The sequence below is a fragment of the Tachysurus fulvidraco genome, chromosome 19 (genome assembly GCF_022655615.1).
Source record: "Tachysurus fulvidraco isolate hzauxx_2018 chromosome 19, HZAU_PFXX_2.0, whole genome shotgun sequence".
NCBI classification, from domain to species: domain Eukaryota; kingdom Metazoa; phylum Chordata; class Actinopteri; order Siluriformes; family Bagridae; genus Tachysurus; species Tachysurus fulvidraco.
Window position 1 is genome coordinate 114399 of NC_062536.1, and position 19479 is coordinate 133877.

Sequence of the window (19479 nt, forward strand, 5' to 3'; positions counted from 1 at the left end):
TGCATATATAGTTATATCCATACAGAAAGTCTATAAAATGCATAATGTTGCTTGTTTGCGTTACAGCAGCTCACAGTCAGATGGCACCTGTAAATGCTTCCCTGCGCTGTTGTGCGTGCGTGACCATGCTTCCCTTTGCTTATTTTGGCGCTATATTTCCATAAAGAAAGTATATAAAATGCTAACTTTTTAGTGTCAACATGAACTTCGTCACACAATGGGGAAATTTCTCTGTTTCAGCAGCAAAGAGAAAGAAATGCAAATAAATAAAAGAATAAAGGACATAATATAATATACATTACACACACACACACACACAAACACACACACACACACACACACACACACACACACACACACACACACACACACACACACACAACACAATGTATACTGTAAATACAGAGAAGAAAAAAACGGGACCAGGAGTAAGTAGTTATGCTAACAGACATATTGCACACAGGTAATATTGCATGTTTTTCAAAACTTCTGTTATTGTTCATGTGTTGTTTAAATGCTTTCTTATTGTTATTATTGCAGTTAAACAGTAATAACAGTGTGTATTGGTGACTGGTTCACTGGGAGTAGCTTTGGTTGTAAAGTCTAATAGCAGCAGGGAGAAAAGTCTGTCTGTATTGCTTCAGACACTTAGGATGTAACAGACTGTCACTGAAGGAGCTGCTCAGAGATGAAACCAAGAAAAAAGAAAACTGCTGTAAAAATAAAGACTAAAACAGCTAAAGTAGTTACAGACCCCATCATGTTCTAAGTAATTAAGGGGACAAGATCCACTAGAGAAAGTGCTGTTAATGCACAAAATAGGGCCAGAATGGAGCACTGAACTAATAACATACAACAATGAACCAATTCTACGAAACCCTCGTAAAAAGGAAAGGGCAAAAATTTGAAAAATAATACGGGAGCATGGCCTAACCATATTCCTAACAAAAGAAATTGACACAGGTACAAAGAGACAGGCTATTTTAGAAATTACAGGAAAGAAATACCTAATAGAGGCATATGATGGTGAAATAAAAGAAAGAGGTGTATGATCTAGAAGGAATTGAGGTCATAAAAGCCAAAGAAAACCTGTTAGCCCTTACAGATGTAAAACATGCAAAGGGCAACACTAAAGTGAATCTGGAAAAAGAGATAGAAAGGATTCTTAATGAAAGTAAACTTAACAAAAGAGATTAGAATTGCTGCTAAAATACAAAGAAAAGTAAAAATGACTGTGGCCCAATAATATTAACATGAACTGTGAGTAAACATTTGAATTGACATTTCATATAAGAGCTCGTTCTGAGCTGAGATCTAGGGATTTTTTTATGTGAATGTTAGAAGGTGAAAATTTGAAATGAATGCTTGAAAAAAATTGCAATTAATTTTGAAGATTAATAAGGGATTTGTGAAAAGTGAAAAGTTTATACTTTTTATTCCTTTAATGTTGTAAATTATTTTGAACTACTTTCATGTAATTGATCACTCAATCAGAGGTAATAATTAATTTAAAAAAAAAAAAAAAAACGGATAGTGTTTATTTTCTGAAGTTTTATTGAGAGCTGTCAGGGAGAAGGGCGTCTCACTTAGAGAGAAAGAGTGCAAAAAGCCGGCGACCCCCAAGAAGCAGCCAAGAGCCCCAAAAGGGCCAAAAAGCCGGCGACCCACAAAAAGGTAAAGGCTATAAAGCCCAAAGCAGCGAAGGCCAAAAAGGCTCCCAGGAAGAAGTAAACGTGTTTCTTATGTTTTTTACTCCTCAAACGGCTCTTTTAAGAGCCACCCATGTTTTCCCTTAAAGAGCTGTTTCCTATTCTGATAAACATGATAAACAAAATGATGACGTCATGGTGACTTTAGTGGATTCTGTAACGAGTGTTTAGGTAGCTACAGAGTTGTACATTCACCTTCACATAAACGTATGAACAACTAGGGACAATTGGACAGTTTACATTTTAAATCAATGTGTATTTGTCTTTACTCTCTTCTGTACTAATATATGCTTTATAGATATAAAACCAGGGGGGCACGGTGGCTTAGTGGTTAGCACGTTCGCCTCACACCTCCAGGGTCGGGGGTTCGATTCCCGCCTCCACCTTGTGTGTGTGGAGTTTGCATGTTCTCCCCATGCCTTGGGGGTTTCCTCCCCCGGTCCAAAGACATGCATGGTAGGTTGATTGGCATCTCTGGAAAATTGGCCGTAGTGTGTGAGTGAATGAGAGTGTGTGTGTGCGCCCTGAGATGGGTTGGCACTCCGTCCATGGTGTATCCTGCCTCGATGCCCGATGACGCCTGAGATAGGCACAGGCTCCCCATGACCCGAGAAGTTTGGATAAGCGGTAGAAAATGAATAGATATAAAACCAGTGAATAATCAAGTTACTGATCATAAATCAGTTTACAAAATATTTTCTCTCTACAATGATATGCATTTAGTCTTTGTTTTATTTTAATTTCATTCACACTCTCTCTCTCTCTCTCTCTCTCTCTCTCTCACACACACACACACACACACATACACACACGGCAGTGGGAGGGGCGTGTGGGACACAATAGAATGAAGGACTGACCCTGGAATTCTACGGCGTGTTTCGGATTGGTTCTTCCGTCACAAGTATCTTAGCCAATAAGAGAGATGATGTGATGGTTATATGACAGAGTGCTAGAAGAACAGCGCTGTTATTTCGGTGTTGTTCTTACAACGTATCTGAACTACAAGATGAGCGGAAGAGTCAAAACCGGCGGTAAAACTAGGGCTAAGGCCAAGACTCGTTCATCCAGAGCCGGACTGCAGTTCCCTGTGGGTCGTGTGCACAGGCTTCTCCGTAAAGGTAATTACGCCCAGCGCGTCGGTGCCGGCGCTCCGGTTTACTTGGCCGCCGTGCTCGAGTATCTGACCGCTGAGATCCTCGAGTTGGCCGGTAATGCCGCCCGTGACAACAAGAAGACCCGTATCATTCCCCGTCACCTGCAGCTCGCTGTGCGTAACGACGAAGAGCTGAACAAACTGCTCGGAGGAGTGACCATTGCTCAGGGAGGTGTACTGCCCAACATTCAGGCCGTGCTTCTGCCCAAGAAGACCGAGAAAGCCAAGACCAAGTAAACTCGCTCAGCGCTGCGTTTCTCACCACCCAAAAAGACTCTTTTAAGAGCCACCCACTTTTACTGACAAAGTGCAATTTCATCCTAGTTTTTATTAATACTGTGAATGTCAACTTATAAAGATAATTTCCCCAAATAAGTGTTAAAATCTAACGCTAATAATAACTGCGTCTTGTTTAAGGACGGATGAAAGACAATAATAATAATAAAATTTAATAATTATACCGATGATGAGAACAATAACGATAATATTACTACTACTAATAATAACAATAATAATAAATAATTAAGCCTGCTGTCTAAATGACACAAAGAGACAGTAGGTTGCTGACAGAAAACAAAAGCACTGTGTTACTGAGAGCGCCAGTAAAATAGGGGCGGGCGGTTTGGGTATCAAACTGTGTCCGTGACAGAGAACGGTCCAATAGTCATCAGGTGACATAACACGTGATATCCAATGGCAGACGTGTGCTTTCAATCCGCCCAATGAGAGCAGGGTGGCGTTAGGGCTTAAATAGACAGCGTTCGCCAGCGCCGTTTATTGTGTTTTTTTCCTCCGTGAAGTTCACAGCTCGACGCTATGGCAAGAACCAAGCAGCCCGCCCGTAAGTCCACTGGTGGCAAAGCGCCCAGGAAGCAGCTCGCCATTAAAGCTGCTCGCAAGAGCGCCCCGGCTACCGGCGGCGTGAAGAAGCCTCACCGTTACAGGCCCGGCACCATGGCTCTGAGGGAGATCCACCGTTATCAGAAGTCTACTGAGCTGGTTATCCGCAAGCTGCCCTTCCAGCGCCTGGTCAGAGAAATCGCTCAGGATTTCAAGACCGACTTGCGTTTCCAGAGCTCGGCCGTCATGGCCTTGCAGGAGGCTAGCGAGGCATACCTGGTCGGTCTGTTCGAGGACACCAACCTGTGCGCCATTCACGCCATCATGAGTGACCATCATGCCTAAGGACATCCAGCTGGCGCGCCGTATTCGCAGAGAGCGTGCTTAAACCTCAATTCTGTCTAATGTACACAAAGGCTCTTTTAAGAGCCACCACATTCTCTCTGATAAATGAGCACTTCTTCATATCTCTGTGTGTGAGAGAGAGAGCTCAGAGTTTGTCATATAAGGTTCACTGTGTGTAGTTAAAATGTGTGTGTATATGCATGTATGTTAGTGATGGCAGCAAATGAATGTATGAAAAATTCAAGGTTAATATTAGACTTATATTTAAATGTGTTTGTATTTATTTCTAATGAACAAGCCTGAGGTGACTGAAGTGAATGTGGTGAGGAAAAACAACTTTATGGAGAAACCTTGAGAGGAACCGGACTTAAGGGGGAACCTCATCCTCATGTGGGTGACACTGGAAGGTGTGATTAGAAATATAAAGTCTGACAATGTTGTATTGATGATGAGGATGTTGTCCTCAAAGACCACATGTAGTCGTCATCTCCTCTTAGTATATCTGAATATTTAATGAAGCAGAGTCCAACTGGAGCTGGGAAAATAAGATTATTGCCTTACTGAGAAAACAGAAGGCTGAATTATTATTATTATTATTATTATTATTATTATTATTATTATTATTATTATTATTATTATTATTATTATTTAGTTTGTAATTACATATTAAAATATAGTAGAATGGACAGAAAAAAGTTTATTCTTTGTTTTGTGATTGTCTTTAAACAGACAGAGAGCAAAATTCACCAGTGTTGATTATTGTAAGCTAATTATGACCTCAGGTACAGAGCTCTAGAATTACGATGGATGTTTGATTGCCAATTTTGCTTCTATTTGCTCCTACAATTTGCTCCTTTAAGTAGTAGTTGTACTGTTGCTGCTGATATTAGTAGTAGTAGTAGTAGTAGTAAATTGTATTAAAAAAAACACAATGGTTACAAATAGTTTCAGGTTATTATTATTAGTAGGAGTTTTTTGTTGTTGTTTTTTTATTTTTTTCCTTTAACCCAGTGCTACATTTGCACATTTTAGAATATTGCTTCTACTGCTACTTCTAACAAAAACAACAAGAAGAAAAAATATAAATAATAATATAATAGCACTAAATTGCATAATTAAACCTTCACTGTTATGAATACTATTTGATCTTATACGTTGTTGGCCAAATTTCAAAATTTCAACAATACATTTAGTTCTTGATTGATAATCTTTAGAAGTAGGGCACGATTTTCATATACAGTTAGGTCCATATATATTTGGACACAGGCACAATTTTAGATTCTTTTTGGTATTTACCAAAACATATCCAAGTTATAGTTGTATATTTATATTAATTTAATTTGAGGGTATTTAAATCCAAATTGGAGGAAGGGTTTAGGAATTACAGCCCTTGAGAGTAGCCAGTCCCCTTTTTCAAGTGACCAAAAGTAATTGGATTGAATCTGTTGCTGTGAAACTACATCATGCCTTCAAAGGAGCTCTCCATGCAAGTCAAACAGGCCATCATTAGGCTTCATAAACAAAACAAATCCATCAGAGAGATAGCAGGAACTTTAGGACTGGCCAAATCGACAGTTTGGTAGACTCTGAGCAAAAAATAGAATGCAACGGTGAGCTCAGCAAAATAAAGACTCACGAACCAACATTAACTGAAGACAACTGCAGTTAAGGCCTGGCATCAGAAAGGAGGAAACCTAGTCTCTGGTGATGTCCATGGGCTCCAGACTTCAGGCAATCATTGCCTGCAAAAGGATTTTCAACAAAATATTAAAAATAAACATTTTATTTATGATTATATTCATTTGTCCAATTACATTTGAGCCCCTGAAAATGTGGAGACTGTGCATAAAAATGGTTGCAGCTCCTGAATTTTTACTTTTTAATTTTATTCAACCCCTTGATTTAAAGCTGAACATCTGCTCTTCAAATGCATCTTGTTATATTCTTTTATTTATTTATTTTTTTATTTCAATTTATTCTGTGTCATACATAGGCAAAAGTATGAAAATTTATAATATATATGGACTTAACTGTGTGTGTGTATTGTTTGTGTATTGTTTGGTTCTGTCTTCAATTCTGAATCTTGGTTCACCCTTTGTTTGAATACGGCATGTCACAGTGATTAAACAAAGTAACTGCAATTACCCCACAACATGGTGAAAACAGGAAAAAAATGGTTTTCTTTTGAATCCCTGAGAGGAGATGGATTAGTATTAGGGGTTGTGTCAGTGGTCTATCAAGGCTAAATGTTATGAAGCAGCTAAAATAAAGACTTTGGGGAGACATAAATAATGCATATTTAATTTTTTATAAATAATGCATACTTTTTTTTAATAATTCATATTTTATTTTACACGTGTACACATGGACATGAGGGTGATGCAGTTTTTTGTTTTTTTTTTAAATAAATGAATTTATTATGAGTGTAGGGCAGGGGCGGTTCTAGGATTTCATCTTACATTTACATTTACTTTTACAGCATTTTGCAGACACCCTTATCCAGAGCGACGTACATAAGTGCTTAAATCTCTAACATTGAGTCCATTAATGCTGGGTCACTAGGTTACATACTTAAGATACCAAGAGTTTAAAACATTTGTTCAAAGTTACAATGAAAAAGTGTCAAAGTTTTTTTTTTTTTTTTTTTTTTTTGTGCTGGTTGAAGTGTTTCCTGAATAAGTAGGTTTTCAACCGCCGTTTGAAAATAGCCAGTGACTCAGCTGTCTGGACCTCTAGGGGAAGTTCATTCCACCACCTTGGTGCCAGAACAGAGAAGAGTCTTGTGGTATACATGCCTCTTACCCTGAGAGATGGTGGAACCAGTCGAGCAGTGCTAGTAGATCGGAGGTTGCGGGGTACAGTGCGAGGAGTGATGAGGGCTTTGAGGTAAGAGGGAGCTGGTCCATTTTTGGCTTTGTAGGCCAGCATCAGTGTTTTGAATCGGATGCATGCAGCTACCGGAAGCCAGTGGAGGGACCGCAGCAGCGGGGTGGTATGCGAGAACTTTGGCAGGTTGAAAACAAACCATGCAGCTGCATTTTGGATCATTTGCAGAGGACGGATTGCATTCATAGGTAGACCTGCCAGCAGTGCATTGCAGTAATCCAGTCTAGAAATGACAAGAGACTGAACAAGTACCTGAGCAGCCTGTGTGGACAAAAATGGCCGAATCCTTCTAATGTTGTAGAGAAGAAACCGACATGAGCGAGTCACATTAGCAACATGAGAGGAAAAGGACAGTTGATTATCCATGGTTACCCCAAGGTTGTGAGCTGTGGCTGAAGGGGAGATCAGATCGTTGTGCAGGGATATAGTAAGATCATGACCTGGGGATGAATCACCTGTGATGAACAGCAGTTCAGTTTTGTTAGGATTGAGCTTTAACTGATGAGCAGTCATCTATGATGAAATGTCTGCCAGACATGCTGATATCCGGTCAGAAGCTGTGGCATCTGAGGGTGGGAAAGAGAAGATAAGTTGTGTATCATCAGCATAGCAGTGGTAAGAGAACCCATGTGATGAAATAACTTTACCAAGAGAGTGAGTATACAGGGAGAAAAGAAGAAGATCAAGTACTGAGCCCTGTGGGACACCAGTGGAGAGTCTGCGTGGAGCAGACTCCCCTCACTCCCCTCCATGTTACCTGATATGAGCATCCTTCCAGGTAGGAAGCAAAGCATTCCCCAGCTGATCCGCAAATCCCAAGACTCTTGAGGGTGGATAAGAGAGTCTTGTGGTTGACCGTATCAAACACTGCTGAAAGGTCAAGGAGGATAAGGATGGATGACAGTTTGGCTGATCTAGCAGCATGTAGCTTCTCAGAGACATCCAAAAGGGCTGTCTCTGTAGAGTAAGCTGCTTTAAAGCCAGACTGGTTGGGGTCTTGGAGGTTGTTCTGTGAGAGAGAGACAGACAGTTGGTTATAAACAATGCGTTCAAGAATTTTTGAAAGAAACGAGAGAAGTGATACCGGTCTGTAGTTACTGATGTCTGATGGATCCAGAGCAGGTTTCTTTAGGATGGGAATGACCCTTGCTCTCTTGAAAGTAGTTGGTACTTGACCAGATGCTATGGATCTTTATGGGGGTTTAGCCCTCATTGAGAATTTAAAACAAGACGTTTTATATTATATATTATATGACAACTCTGGTTATAATAATAGCGAAATTTCACTGCTTTTGGTTGCCGTCTTTGCGTCTTTCCGCCGATTAACGTTATAGATAAACGCCTCCAGCTCTAACTGCGCGTGCACGCTGCGTGTACCTGTGCTTTTCCGTTCAAATAAAGCAGACGCACTTTTAAAAGACTACAACACGCGCGTAAAAGCCAAGTAAAAAAAATTGCTCTTGGATCAAACTGATAAATAATTTTCTTTCCCATCGACGACACGTCCTGCATTTTAGTGTAATTTTTATTGTTCATTTATGAAAGTAAAAATTATCCTTATAGTTTTAGGGTGGCTGAGATCACACACAGGGGAGCTGAAGCCACCCTTAAAAAGGACTAGAACCGCCCCTGGTGTAGGGGCATCTGTATTCGGCCTGAACGTAATGAAACAGGTGTATTGTTTACATGTATTTGACTGCATGCAGCACTGCGCAGACAAAACAATCTATGACATCAAATTTCTGAGAGAGCCATTCAAAAGCTTATCACTCTCACGTTACATTGATCTCATGTGTCAATAAATCTGCGCCATGCAGGTTGTTAATCTCTCTATTGTGATATGCCTCAATGGCAAATAATCAGACAAAAAATGCTAAATTAGTACATAACTACATAAGAACAACCTCTATATTGCGATATGCTCAATGCAAATAATCAGACTAAAAATCATGTGTTAAACAGTGTTTATTGTTCAGAGAACATGAACAGGAGCTTATTTTTATAAAAAAAAAAAAAAAAAAAACAACAACTCAGCATCACACATTGTATTTAGATAACATTGTGTTTTATAAAATATATAAATAATGACTTAAACACGAGGAAATTAGCATCGAGCGGTACCAAAAAGCAAGCCTGACAGCGGAGATGGTCGCAGATGTGACTGTTTATGTAACCGGCAAAAGACAATAACACACATTGTTCACTCGTCAGCCTACATGAAACACAACTGCCCTCTACAGGTTTTTGAATTTCCCACGCCGAACGTTTGACCCCCCTTCGATAGGCTCTCGCAGAATGCCAGAACTCCTCACGGCATTCCTCTCTCCCAGGCGGGCTTTTTAAAAGGCCACATCTGTACACAAAGGCTCGTTTAAGAGCCACCACATTTTCTCTGATAAATGAGCACTTCTTCATATCTTTGTGTGTGACCTCAGAGTTTGTTGTATAAAGCGCACTTTGTGCGTGTGTTTGTGTGTATATATACACATACTCATGCTTCTACAGATATAACACACATGTAAATGTGAACATGTGAAAATGTTAACATTTTGGATTGACCTAGAGCAGTGTAGTTGTACAATAACAAAAGTAATCCTCAAAAATACAACTTGCCTAATAATTGTGCACACAGTGTAAATACTAATAACAATAGCACATGATTAACAGGTGTGCAGAGGTGGGGAGGAAGAGACAAGGGCGGGGCAGACATGTGAACACAAAACATCAACAAAAGCAGGTCACCAACTTCTAGGTTTAAGATTTGCAATAAACTTTACATCTGACTAAAAGTAGTCTGAAAAACTAACAGGTGTTATTTTGCTAGCTTTAAAAACAATGAAATTATGTTTAAAAGCACAAAATTTGTATAATCTAGCAAAGGAAATAAAATGCACCCATATGTATTGTCTTTCAGTGCCATGTAGTCTTCTCCATACATCTACCAGATCCTGAGTTTTTAAAAGACGTGTTAGCGCTAGGGGTGCACCGATTCGATATTTCGGATCGGTATCGACGCCGATCCAAGCATTATGAGTGGATAGGGTGTGACCGATCCAAATTCAGTACCTGTTTTCATGGATGTCAGCGCATATCTTTTTTTTAAATACTTTTCAAAGCGCCACCAGTTGAATCCATTCTGCTTGAGGAATGCTGTAATAAATTAAACTCTGTTCCGCATTTTACCTACAGCATTGACCACACTCCTTCTTCCTGAAATCCATGGCCGTCGGAACCATTATATGTGGGTTTTATTTATTTTTTTTATTTTTTTATTTTTTTTATTTACTTCCGACGCCCATGCCCGTGGTGGTTGATTAATGAACAGAAAACATCATAGACTATTGCTTGAACTTATAAGAAAAATACACTTATATATTAAATTACATTAATGGAAATAAATATATTAAATTTTATGGGAAATATGCGAGAGGCAGGCAAGTTTAGCAGGCACCCTTTCCATTTACCTCAGCGCATTAAACATGTCGCTCATTTGGGTGCAAGGTTTACTATTTAATACATTTTGCATTGTGTTTCAAGAGTTCTAAAACTCACTTTAAAATATTGTCTTTTCTTTAATTAATAATTAAATAATTAAATTTAATAATTGCAGTATTTGGTTTAGATTGTTATACCACTAACTATTAAAAGTACTGTTTGCTACTGCATTAATACTTTAAGGTTTCTTGTGTTTTCATTTTTCATCCAGTAATAATGGGCATTTTTGTATTTCTTTGCCATAAACAAATAAATCTTAATAACTGAGCGAGTTGTATACATTCTTTAGTTTTAAAGGTAGAAAAGAACACAGATATCGGATCAGTATCGGCTGATACTGGCAAACTCTGGTATCAGAATCGGATCGGAAGAGAAAATGTGGTATCGTTGAACCCTAGTTAGTGCATACTTCAATGCTGTGTGAGGTTTTGTGTGATTCCTATCCATTCAGTCATTTTGAGTGCAGTTAAATCTCCTCCTAAAAACAGATAATCTTTCAAATCACAGCTGTATAAAAGTTCATTTCATTTATTTAAAAATAAAATTCCTGCATTTACTGAACTCAGTACTGTACCTTTCCATCCCATTGAAGTGTTAAAAATAATTATTTTCATCATCATTTTTTGACTCTCTCTTAATGCCTCTTTGCTTGTTGCTGTATTTGTCTTGACACTTATGGATTTACACTGGTCAGTTCCAATCTTCTTGGGTGCAATTATTATGTAACTAGTACATTGTGTGTTAGCTGGGTAGGCATCATAAATCAATTAGTATACAAATCATTCCAGATAATTTACCTCATGTGGTCCGCTTTGAAGTTCTCAGAGAAATAAAGATGCGCACCAAAGGAGAGAAGCATTTCCATTGGCTCCAGTCTGCCAGTATTGGCCAATCACAAAAGTCGATATTGCACAGCCAATATCACTGAATATCCCACTATGTTTTATTATAATTACGCTACATTTATATGGATATTATATTATAGACTAGTGAGTGGATAAAATATAGAAATCCTTATAAATTATATGTTCGGGGGGTTCGTTCAAACCACCCGAACCCCCCCTGCCTACGAGCTTGCACACAGAGAGACACATACACAGTATTAGTGCCTCAAACCTTCATCGTTAACTCTAAAGCTCTAAAAACAAAGCCTCGAAACTCCAGGTGAAGCCAAGCTGCTTAGATGAAGGATCCAGGAGTGGAACATTACCCAGAAGGCACTGCGAGCTGAAGTGACTGGTTAGGAATTTAACAGGGAATAAAAATAGTAGCTGCTATCTGTTTCACAAACTAGCTCATTAGCTTACTGGCAAGCTAGGAGTGCAAGAAGAAATAGAACACAACATATTTAGAACAAAAAAACTAGCTATGTTGGATGTGCCAATTGGGGTAAACTACTTTATGTAGCTAGAGACATAGCAAAGAAGATAATTATTAAGCATGCTAGGCTTAGCTAGTTAGTGCTTCTATGTTTGAGGGACATCATTGATATAAATATAAATGTGTTTAGCAAGAAAAAAGAAAAATGGAGAATAGGTGGAGTGTCGCTGTATCCACTGCGTCAAACATAATAGCTGGTTATTATTAGCAAAGCTAAAAATCAAGATGCACGTTTGCTGATGCCAAACTACTACTACACTAGTATGCGCATGGTTCTCAGAGCAAATATAAATTGCCGTCTTAGCATGAAGGAACTCATCGCTACATCGTCCTCACAGTCACATCAGCATATCGTCCTACGTCACATCACGAACGTTCAGCACCGGTGCTAGAAAAATAACCTAGCAAAAATCTTTGGTGAGATATGCATTACGTGTTTCATTTTTATTTATTTATTCATTTATTTATTTATTTATTTATTTATTTATTTATTTATTTATTTATTTATAGCAGTACAGTCACTTCCTCATCCATGTTCAATATTAATATTCAAATCTCATTTACTAATAAAAATCCGCCCCATTTGTCACCACGGCAAGCGCTTTCCACCCGGCTCTCAATTGAAGTCGACGCCCACGTCCGACTCGATGGCTTGTAGTAACTTGCTCCTCATCAGGTGGTGGTTGTCGAACTCGGGCAGCTTGAGAAGGTTTCCGCATATGCCTGCGCCGGGAAGGCGCCCCAGATCGCTCCCTTCGTTATGGATGCGGAATGCTGGGTTGAGCTCCTGAAGATGAAACAGAGGCACATAGGACAACACATCAGACACAAGGGCATGGAGATGGTAGATTCAAACAACAGCACAGTACCAATAGATCTCACAGTTGATCTTTCCTTAGTTTCAGTAACATCTAAATTCGGTGTACAAATATAAAACAGCTGTGCAAGATAAATGAAATCAGCTAGGTAATCATGGTCCCTTTATTCTTCCTTCATCCTTTCCTTCCTTCCTTCCCTTTTATCCTTCCTTTCCTCCCTCCCTCTCTTCCTTCCTTTTCTACTTGCTTCTCGTTCCCTCTGTCATTTTATTAATTTCCTCTGTATTTCCTGCTCTCCCTTCTTTCTTCCTTAATTTATGTCCAAGATTCATATTTCTTTTTCGTGACCTGAAGCAGATGAGCACAGTCTAATGAAATCTGCACATGTCTACAGTTTGAATCCCAACTGGTCAAGACGCTTTCAACAACACAGCTATAGAAGTTGTGGAGGATCTTGGTTGACATGCCAAACTTCCTCAGCCTCCTCAGGAAGTACAGCCACTGTTGCACTTTCTTAAAACTGCAGCCACTTTGGCGGACTCTTCTGTCAGTGTACAGGATTTTGCCGAGTATGTGACTTCAAGTCAAGTCAAGTCAAGAAGCTTTTTATTGTCATTTCAACCATATATAGCTGTTGCAGTACACAGTGAAATAAGACAACGTTTCTCCAGGATCAAGGTGCTACATAAAACAAAGACAGGGCTAAGGACATGTAAGTAGTCTTAGCCACATAAAGTGCAACTGTGCAACCTGGTGCAAACAGTGCAGGACAAGACAAGCAAGACAGTGCAGGACAAAAGACAGTGCAGGACAAAAAACAGTGCAGACATTAAGTTACAAAAAAGACAATAAACAGTAACAGAAACAGCGCCGACTGACCGGTGTAAATACTGAATGTTCAAACAATATTTTGTGCAGTAAAAGAATGAACAGCAGCAGGTTCTTAGCAGCAGGTCCTTTGGATTATATATGGAGTTGTGCAAAAAACAGCAGATGACTGAGATATTGTCCAATATGTGCAAAAACAGCAGAAAAGTGTGCAAAACAGTGTGTGTGTTTTGTGAGGGTCTGTGCAGTCCATACAGATGATGTGTGTGTATGCTGTGCTCAGTATAGTACAGTTCGGTTATTGAGAAGTCTGATGGCTTGTGGGAAGAAACTGTTACGCAGTCTGGTCGTGAGGGCCCGAATGCTTCGGTACCTTTTTCCAGACGGCAGGAGGGTGAAGAGTGTGTGTGAGGGGTGTGTGGGGTCATCGACAATGCTGTTGCCTTTGCGGACGCAGCGTGTGGTGTAAGTGTCCATGATAGAGGGAAGAGAGACCCCAATGATCTTCTCCGCTGTCCTCACTATCCGCTGCAGGGTTTTGCGATCCGAGATCGTACAGTTCCCAAACCAGGCAGTGATGCAGCTGCTCAGGATGCTCTCAATGGTCCCTCTGTAGAACATGGTCAGGGTTGGGGGAGGGAGATGTGCCTTTCTCAGCCTTCGGAGGAAGTAGAGACGCTGCTGGGCTTTCTTGGTGATGGCGCTGGTGTTGAGTGACCAGGTGAGGTTCTCCGCTAGATGAACACCCAGAAATTTGGTGCTCTTGACGATCTCTACAGATGATCCGTCGATGTTCAGCGGAGAGTGGTCGCTCTGTGCTCTCCTGAAGTCCACAACCATCTCTTTAGTTTTGTCCACATTCAGAGAAAGGTTGTTGGCTCTACACCAGGCAGTTAGTTGTTGCACCTCCTCCCTGTATGCTGACTCGTCATTCTTGTTGATGAGACCCACCACGGTCGTGTCATCGGCGAACTTAATAATATGATTCGATCTGTGCATTGCTGCACAGTCGTGAGTCAGCAGAGTGAACAGCAGTGGACTGAGCACGCAGCCTTGAGGAGCTCCAGTGTTCAGTGTGGTGGTGCTGGAGATGCTGTTCCCGATCCGGACTGACTGAGGTCTCCCAGTCAGGAAGTCCAGGATCCAGTTGCAGAGGGAGGTGTTTAGTCCCAGCAGGCTCAGCTTCCCAATCAGGTGCTGAGGGATGATTGTATTGAATGCTGAACTAAAGTCTATGAACAGCATTCGTACATAAGTGTCCTTATTGTCCAGATGGGTGAGGGCTAAGTGGAGGGCTGTGGTAATGGCATCGTCTGTGGAGCGGTTTGGACGATACGCGAACTGTAGGGGGTCAAGTGAGGGTGGTAGCTGGGTCTTGATGTGCCTCATGACGAGCTTCTCGAAGCACTTCATAACTATGGGTGTGAGTGCAACGGGACGATAGTCATTGAGGCAAGACACTGTAGACTTCTTTGGGACAGGAACGATGGTGGTAGTTTTGAGGCACGTAGGAACAACGGCGCTGCTCAGGGAAATGTTGAAGATGTCCGTAAAGACATCCGCTAGCTGTTCCGCACATTCTCTGAGCACCCTGCCAGGAATGTTGTCTGGTCCAGCAGCCTTCCGTGGGTTAACTCTGCATAGAGATCTCCTCACGTCGGCCGTGGATAGACAGAGTACCTGGTCGTCGGGACGAGGGATGGTCTTCCTTGGCGTAACGTTGTTCTGTACCTCGAACCGAGCGTAGAACTCGTTCAACGCGTCTGGGAGGGAGGCGTCGCTATCACAAGCAGGTGAAGCTGTCTTGTAGTTTGTGATCGCCTGTATGCCCTGCCACATGCGCCGGGTGTCTCCGCTGTCCTGGAAGTGGCTGTGGATTGCCTGGGCATGTGCACGCTTTGCCTCTCTGATGGCTCGGGACAGTTTGGCCCTTGCTGTTCTTAGGGCCACCCTGTCCCCTGTTCTGAAGGCTAGGTCCCTAGACCTCAGCAGAGCACGCACATTAGCAGTCATCCACGGCTTCTGGTTGGGGCGTGTAGTAATGGTCTTGGAGACGGTCACATCATCAATGCACTTGCCGATGTAACTGGTCACTGCTGACGTGTACTCCTCCACGTTGACGGAGTCGCCGTTGGTTGCAGCCTCCCTGAAGATATTCCAGTCAGTGCACTCAAAGCAGTCCTGAAGAGCAGAAGTGGCTCCTGCTGGCCAGGTTCTCACCTGCTTCAGAACCGGTTTTGAGCGTCTGACGAGTGGTCTGTATGCAGGAATTAGCATAACAGTGATGTGGTCTGAGTAGCCGAGGTGGGGGCGGGGCTCCGCATGGTACGCGCCGGGAATGTTTGTGTAAACAAGATCCAGCGTGTTTTCACCTCTCGTAGCAAAGTCCACATGCTGATGGAATTTAGGGAGCACTGACTCTCCGGCGATGATAAAAAGTCCGTCGGGGTGAACATTCTGTAGGTCGCTAATAGCTCCGTATAGCTCACTTAGCGCCTCTTTAGCATTAGCGCTAGGAGGAATGTAAACTCCGACAATGTAAACAGTAGTAAATTCCCGTGGTAAATAAAATGGTCTGCATCTAACAGTCACAAACTCTACTGACGACGAGCAGTAAGTAGAAACAAGCACAGAGTTCCTGCACCATTCCGTGTTGATATAAACACACACACCACCACCGCGAGTCTTACCGCAAAGAGCTGCATTTCTGTCGGCTCTAAATGAAGTTAGCCCGTCCAGCTGAATGGCGGCGTCCGGAACTCTGTCGCTGAGCCACGTCTCCGTGAAAACAAACACACAGCAGTTTCTAACCTCTCTCCGTGTAGAGCGTTCGAGTCGGATGTAGTCCAGTTTATTGTCCAGGGAGCAAACGTTGGATAGTAGAATGGATGGGAGAGCCGGCCGGCTAGGGTTTGTTTTTAGCCTAGCACGGACGCCCGCTCGCTTACCACGCTTCCGCTTCCTCGCGAACCGCTTTTGGCGTCCCCTCCCCTGGTCTCTGGTATCAGGCGACACCGGGGACTGGAGGCCTGGTCTCCGCAGCAAGCCGAGGTCACGAAGCCTAACCAGTACATCATCGTGCAGGTTGGTTGTTACACGATTTCTGTACTTTATTAGGTCCTGGTGTTTGTATACATGTTTGTATACATGAACACCGCTGTCTCTGGCATCCATGTAGAAGCAATGGTCGGGCTCAAAACCGTAAATAAAAACTTAAAAACGTAATTAGCACCGTATTGAATCCGGAGAGGCCGCTGCGTGCTACTGCCGCGCCGCCATCTTGTTAACTCTCATTAATTGGTAGTAGTACGTGTGTTGAGAACACTGTACCCACCATACAAATAAGGAAGTTCCCCAACGAGAAGCCCTGGATAAAGTCAGGTACACCACATTCTGCATGCTCGTTCACTTGCATTTACATCAGGCAATGAGACAGAGTACAAAGCTGCTAAGTACGGACTAAGAAAAGCCATTACAGCGTCCAGGAGACAGTACAGAGAGAAGCTGGACAGCTTCTACTCCAATGCTGTCCCAAACTACAGGACCACCGCGAGCACTAATTTCAACTCCTCAGACAGCCTACCGGATGACCTCAACACCTTTTATTCTCGCTTCAAAACCTCCAGTACCGACACAAAGAGGAGGCACACACACTCAGCCCAACCAACCCCCCTCCCTGCTCCCTACTGTCTCATCAGCTGAGGTACAAAAAGCGCTGAGGAAAATCAACCCCCAAAAAGCAGCAGGACCAGACAACCTCCCTGGGTGGGCCGTCAGAGCTTGTGCTACGGAGCTGACTGAAGTGCTCACTTCCATTTTCAACCTCTCCCTGAGTCAGAGCATCGTCCCCACCTGCTTTAAGACCACATCCATCACCCTCCTGCCCAAGAAGAGCCCACCATCCTGCCTGAACGACTACAGGCCAGTAGCACTCATTCCAATCATCATGAAGTGCTTCGAGAGAGTGATGCTGAGCTATATTCAGAGCAGTGTGCCAGACATATTGGAACACTCCAGTATGCGTACTGGACCAACAGGTCAACCTCAGACGCCATTGCTGCTGCCCTTTATATTTCCCTCTCTCACCTGGAAAATAAGGACACTTACACCAGGACCCTCTTTATTGATTACATTTCCGCCTCCAACACACAAACTCACCCAAAAATTCCTTGTACTAGGACACACACTGTGACTGGCTCCTAGACTTTCTGACTGACAGACCACAGTCTCTTAGGATTGGGAATAGGACATCAGACACAATCATCACAAACATTGACACCCCACAAGGTTGCGTTCTCAGTCCTATCCTTTTCACGCTGTTCATACATGACTGTGTTGCTACACACAAGAACAACACATTCTGAAGTTTTCTGATGACACCACAGTGATAAGATGTATCACAGACGGGGACGAAGTGGCCTACAGGAAGGAGATGGCCAGTCTTGTGACATAGTGTGAAGACAACAATCTTATCCTCAACACAGACAAGAGAAAGGAAATGATAGTGGACCTGCGGAAAAAGAAGGGAACTCACCAGCCACTGTTTATCCAAGAGCTTGAAGTGGAGAGGGTTTAAATACCTGGGGTCCACATCAATGAGGACCTCTCCTGGAAAATGAACACCACCCGACTGTTTAAACACATCCCAGTCTGTCAGAGCAAAGCAGTCCTGCAAGATGCCCTCAGTTTGTGGGGTCGATAGCTTAACCTATGTGGTAACGGAGTTCGTTTATTTGCCTCGGGGGGCCACATGATTCATCTCATCATAAGAAAGAGACTGGGCAAAAATGACGAAGACCAAAAACCATTGCTGAGCAAAAAGAACATAAAGGCAGAGATTACTCATTTAAATTGAAGGTGAACCAGCCCTCTCTTCACTGTGCTTTAACTCTCTTCATTTAAATATATTGTCTTCTGGTAAAGTAGGTTCCTGACTTTTGTATACTGTCTGCTTAACTCACTTTGTTCTAGAGTAGTGTGATTTCAATTTTGTTATATTCTATACCATTGTTGATCTTATAGTGTTAGTCTTTGCTTAGTTGTTCTATCAGCTGATTAATCAGGAGTAGTTTCAGTCTCCCTTAAGGTGTGAATTGTGGGCAAGGCTTACTCAATTAATTTGAAGGTTTTCCACGTTTGTAAGTACGTCTCTAACACATTGTAACAGGTGTCTAGTACTGTTTGATATATTCTACCATACCTTATATCTCACTCTTGAATGACTCAAGAAATGTGCCTCAAACCCATCTCTGTACTCAATTCCTATTGTCTCAGACACTCTCGTTCACAGAGCAGAGGTCACAATCCCAGTAACCCCAGTAATCCCAGTGCTTCCCCTTCTGATAGCTCCCCTCTGACAGTGCTTGGTGATTTAAACCTCCTCTCTGACAAGCTTCAATATTCTTCCCTCCTGACACTTCTTGACTCATTTGCCCCGACACTCAACAGCTACATCCAAACACACAAAGGAGGCAATATCCTGGACCTGGTTTTCAACTGTCCATCTCCAGCTACAGACATGACTGCTACCCCACTACACGTCTCCGGTCATCATCCTGGTAGCCTTCACCATCACTCTGCCTATCATACCTAAAACTACCTCTCACCCCCTCACTCTTACCCGCCGCAATCTTCACTCTGTCTCCCCTTATTCTGAGGCTTCTGGCACTCTTTCTTCTCTTCCTGATCCTGAGTATTTTTCCTCACTACACTTGACCACAGATACTTTCCTCTCATCTCTTTCCTCAACTATGGACTTTCTCTGCCCTCTGTCCACTAAACCCAAGAAAACTTCTTGTTCTGCTCTTTGGCTTTCAGATATGCTGTGCAACAATTGAAGAGAGCTAAGATCATCAGAGGGAAAGTGGAAGAAATCACAACTTGATGCAGATCTTGATTTTTACCGAACACTCCTGGCCAAGTTCTCCTCAGATGTGACTTCTGCCAAGACTTTCTTCTACAAGGAAAAACTTGAAGCTTTGTCACAAGACCCTCGGAAGCTCCACAACATCATCTCTTCTCTAAT

General features: G+C 42.2%; 2 protein-coding genes and 1 pseudogene across 2 annotated transcripts in view; 2 read left to right on the plus strand and 1 right to left on the minus strand.

Moving 5' to 3' along the window:
• The first annotated feature begins 2512 nt into the window (after window positions 1–2512).
• On the plus strand, window positions 2513–3099 carry LOC113658756 (histone H2A-like). Its single transcript, XM_027171324.2, has one exon. The coding sequence runs from the start codon at window positions 2716–2718 to the stop codon at window positions 3097–3099; it is 384 nt and encodes a 127-aa protein (XP_027027125.2). The 5' UTR covers window positions 2513–2715.
• Window positions 3100–3647: 548 nt separating this feature from the next.
• LOC113658757 lies at window positions 3648–4090 on the plus strand (annotated as a pseudogene).
• Window positions 4091–12251: 8161 nt separating this feature from the next.
• Window positions 12252–19479, minus strand: part of LOC113658753 (ubiquitin-protein ligase E3C-like) — a 51480-nt gene continuing 44252 nt past the window's right edge. Inside the window, exon 26 of the mRNA XM_027171321.2 lies at window positions 12252–12595. Within this exon, the coding sequence (XP_027027122.2) occupies window positions 12425–12595 (171 nt within the window). The 3' untranslated portion in view covers window positions 12252–12424. The remainder of the gene's footprint in view (window positions 12596–19479) is intronic.

Coding starts and splice junctions, on each gene's coding strand:
- LOC113658756 (XM_027171324.2), top strand. CDS start 2,716: ATGAGCGGAAGAGTCAAAACCGGCGGTAAAACTAGGGCTAAGGCCAAG.